Source organism: Topomyia yanbarensis, unplaced genomic scaffold, assembly GCF_030247195.1.
Source record: "Topomyia yanbarensis strain Yona2022 unplaced genomic scaffold, ASM3024719v1 HiC_scaffold_47, whole genome shotgun sequence".
NCBI lineage: Eukaryota > Metazoa > Arthropoda > Insecta > Diptera > Culicidae > Topomyia > Topomyia yanbarensis.
This window is the reverse complement of record NW_026683680.1, coordinates 190552-194798: the sequence shown is the minus strand read 5'-3', so window position 1 is coordinate 194798 and position 4247 is coordinate 190552. Positions and strand designations below refer to the sequence as shown.

The following is a 4247-nucleotide window of genomic DNA, read 5'->3' as shown; positions in this document are numbered from 1 at the left end:
GAAAATAGACTGAGTACTGGCTGTTGTTTGAAACGGTATGCATTGATCGAAATGGTAAAGCGAAAATCGAAGCGTGACTAAAATATTCGCTAATTTTATGTCATTTAAACAAAACGAAAAAATATATTGTAATTTAACTCGAAGTTGAACCTTATTGACTCAACAAAAGTGGGTTTCAAAGCAATTGTTTAAATACGCGATAATTTTTTTTTTAATAAATGCATATTTTATGCATGGTTTCGCACTCTTTAAGTAGTTCTTTTTAGCTTTCATGTATGTGCGGAGAACTGTACATACTTTTAATATGATGACAAACGATGTAAAATGTTTGAAGTATTCGTAAAATATAAAGCTGTTTTTTTCCATTTCATATAGAGTGGAAAGTGCCTGTGCTACGGGATAACACGATTTCGATCAACTTTAATAAAACTCGTGTTAGACCCACAATTCAGGAAGTGGAACAATTAGAAAGTGAAAATGGAGCTTAATCTCGCTGAAGTTACGTACATTCAGCTACATCACGTAAAAACCGTGTTTTGATCACGTTTATTAGCTTAGCACAGGCCGAAAACTTCATTGCAAATAACAACATGCAACCCGAGGTCGAATTTATTAAACACCAGAAATAAGATCCCCGTGCATATGGAAAATGACATGGTAGACGTGCGTATCCATGATTTGGCCCCGCGCACGAAAGAAGATTTCATCAAACGAATCATGTCGCAATATGGAGAAGTAAAATCTATTACGAATGACACCTGGAGAATTTTTTTACAGGCATTCCCAACGGCATTCGTATTGTGAGGATGCGATTGACTAAACCAATACCTTCTTATATGACTCTCGATTGCAAATCACCGAGGAAAGGCGTAACCTATAAGCAAACAACGCTAATCACATATCCCGGGCATACCCCAACATGCCAATTCTGTAACCATACAGCCCACTATGGAAACCCACCGACACCTTCAGATAAACCAAAAACAACGATCCAATTAACCAATAATGCAGGTACAACGACCACGACAACCGCTTCCAAACCAACAACTAGCATCGCCAATAAAGAAGCAAATACCGATGAAGACGGATATACAACAGCGACCCGTAAGAACTAGAAACAAATAAGAACCTCTGATCGTGAACAGCAAGAAAGCAGTACCGATGATGACATGGACGGGAACGATAAAGCGAGAGAAGGCAGACTGAATGACCCCTAGCGGCTTCACCGCCAAGGAAAAAGATCTCAACACGCAGCAGCAAACTGCGTCAACACGATGTGGCAGACCGATATTCTTAGAATTTATTTATTTATTTTTTATTTTTACTTATTGTAAAAAAAAATTAAAAGACTCACGGCTTAGTTGTGCTTACGCATTGAGCCGTTTCAAATAAAACTTTAGATTAAAAAAAACCCGGTTGTCAACGACTACTGAACAAAATGAATACTTTGTTCGACCCTATCCGTGAAGAGAGTAAATGTGCTATATTTCGATTATTATATCGATTTTGTGGGCTGTTTTCGGCAAATTTAAGAGTAAGAGAAACGAAAGCAATGAAATTGAAAGATAGGTATTCTAGATCGAATCAGTTATAAACATAACACGGCAAACTAGGACTAGGCAGGCTCATATGGCCATGATCGAAAGGAACTGTGAAGAATCCATTGCCTTCTGCTGGTGGGAGTTGGGCTTTCCACCCAAGTTTACCGCATGATGGTCGTTGATAGAACATAACTCATCATCATGTTTTACCACCGACGCCGCGAATTATATTGCACACTACATTTTCAATGTTGCCGTGGTCGTGTCCTGCACACAACCCTTAAATTTTTTTTCGTTTGTTCTTTCGTATTATCATTTCCTTCTCTTGCGGCTCATTGGCAAAGTTTTGCCGAATGCAACGTCACAGTCACTGAATACGTCATTGAAAAAAATCGATTTCCCCTGTGCGTTTTGCTTACTTTTATGCTTTGCGCCGATTTATTGGAAAAAACTTGGAGGAAAAATTCTTCTTCTCTTCTATGACTACAAAACTTTATTTTTGTTGATATTATAGAACTCGTTTAACAGTTGTCAAAAATCTAAATTTTACCACAAAAGATCAGAATAGTGATAAATTATATCTCTTGAATCTCCGGGAGTAGTTGTTGGCTAGCTGAACGAGCAGCGACTTGTGTTCTTCGACGATTTTTCTTACATTCCAGAGAGGCATGCTCTCATCATGTTCACGCGACTACCGGGAGATACTTGATTCATCACATTATAACAATTACCCACTTTCTTATCTGTAATCTGAATACGATATCTTCCCGTGCATCAACTTTTACTACGACGCAAACGCTTTTTACAAAGCCCAAACTCGAACATGGTCAATCTCCATGGCCGCCTCTTCACCCCAGGTGCTGTACCAATCCGCTCGAGCATTCCAGAAACTGGTCATAGCCGTCGACTGTCCGAGGTACCAAGGTTTCGGGTGAGGATTCGATGCACCATCCGGGAAGTAGTCTCCGCCAACCGCGACATTCAGCAAAAGATGGAACTCCTTATCGAAGGGTGCCATTAGAGTACCCTCCGGCCATGGATTGAAACTGAGCCCCCCAAGGCGCCAGAATCCTTCATACGGAGTGATAGTGTGATAGACCTGGTCGTTAATCGCGAACTGAATGACATTTTCCGTCCAAATAAGCTGATAGTTGTGGAAGAAGGCGTAGAGACCGTCCCGGTGATCGGAGTTGCACAACTGGCTACGGTAATCGGGACTGTCGCCAAAATGCAAACACGACGACACTTTGTTCACTCCAATATGCTCGCCATAGTGCCACAAATCCCGATTACCGCGCGATTCCATTATGTCTATTTCGCCAGACCTGGGCCAGTATCCGTAGTAGTCATCCTTTGGCATCATCCACAGTGCTGGCCATATCCAATCTCCGACCGGGAGTCTAGCACGAATCTCCAGTCTACCGAACTTAAACCCGAATGAATTGTGCGTACGAAGACGCGCGCTTCGAATCGGGTTCAGAATGTACTCGGGACTACCCTGGCGGTAGCATCCTCGAATCTGTTCAGCCCATTCACCTTCGTCAGTACATCTGTTTAAAAAAATTAAACCAGATTAATTTTTGTGTAAAAATTTGTGAAGTGTACGCTACCTATTGAAGTCATCCGTCTCCCAAAGGTTGATCGTTCCAGTGGAAAGGAATTCTTCACCAAATTCTTCGGAGGTAAGTGTAGGTCTCAGAACAAGGTGCCCATCCTTGATATACGAGTTTCGACCACTTCCGGAGTACCATTGGAACTCGTTGTTCTGAAAATGGGCAATTCTAAACACAATTCTGACTGAAAGTCTCGTTTTTTACTTACCCCTCCACCACCGAGTGAGTTCTCATGCTCCCAAACAGATCTGTCGAGATAATCAAAGTTGTCCTCGAATATCAACTGTCCAGAGCAGTACGGCCCTGTTGACGAAATGTAATATTTCTCGATAGTAAGTCGCAATAGTTTTCACGTTTCCTTACCTTGAGGAGCCTTCCATCCCGTTGCCGTAGTTGGGGAAGGATTGCACTGTCCGAAGCAAACTGTAACTGCGTGTAACAGCAGCAGTACTATCGAGAGTGTGACTACGTAGTTAGCCATAGCCGTATTATGGTTTCAGACACTGCAGTTGCTCTTTTATATGCCGGTTATATCTTATCGTTGCTTTCGCAAGGATAATTAGAATGCGATGCTTTGGATTGGTTTGATCAGCAAGTCGTGTCGTGTTCGAATGGAGTTCCCCGCAAAGATATCCATGTGATGTTTATTGAGGATTCTGGATTTAAGTGGGAATACGATTACGCCATTCGACTCGAATATGCATTAATTAGAGATCTCTTAGCGAAAAATAAATACAACAAAAATAATTTCACTGTCTAAAAAAGTGGTATTTCGACTACGACTTATAGTCTTCAGTGCTCCTAGAAGGCTAGATACAAGCCGTAGTCGAAATACTAAAATCAGATTTTGAATGTGAAGTTATTATCATATATAGTGTTGGTTCTAAACGGGATTCTTTATCTTAAGAACGTTTAGTATGACATTTCACTAAGCGACTGTTTAATAAGTTAAAAAACGATGGGTTTACAAAAATTTAAAACGAGTTCTGGGGAGCCCCGGAGCTGACCTGTTCCTGTTGCGAAGAAGCAATATACCCTATTTACGCTTGGATTTCTACATGTTACTTAGCACTCATGTCGCAATAGAATGTAT

The 4247-nt window shown here is 41.0% G+C and overlaps 1 protein-coding gene across 1 annotated transcript; it reads right to left on the bottom strand.

Moving 5' to 3' along the window:
* Positions 1 to 2016: 2016 nt before the first annotated feature.
* Positions 2017 to 3646, bottom strand: LOC131695603 (beta-1,3-glucan-binding protein-like). The gene is made up of 4 exons (XM_058984134.1): positions 3518 to 3646; positions 3363 to 3457; positions 3152 to 3306; positions 2017 to 3091 (listed from the first exon to the last, which is right to left on the bottom strand). The coding sequence occupies exons 1-4, from the start codon at positions 3633 to 3635 to the stop codon at positions 2344 to 2346; spliced, it is 1116 nt and encodes a 371-aa protein (XP_058840117.1). The 5' UTR covers positions 3636 to 3646; the 3' UTR covers positions 2017 to 2343.
* Positions 3647 to 4247: the final 601 nt, after the last annotated feature.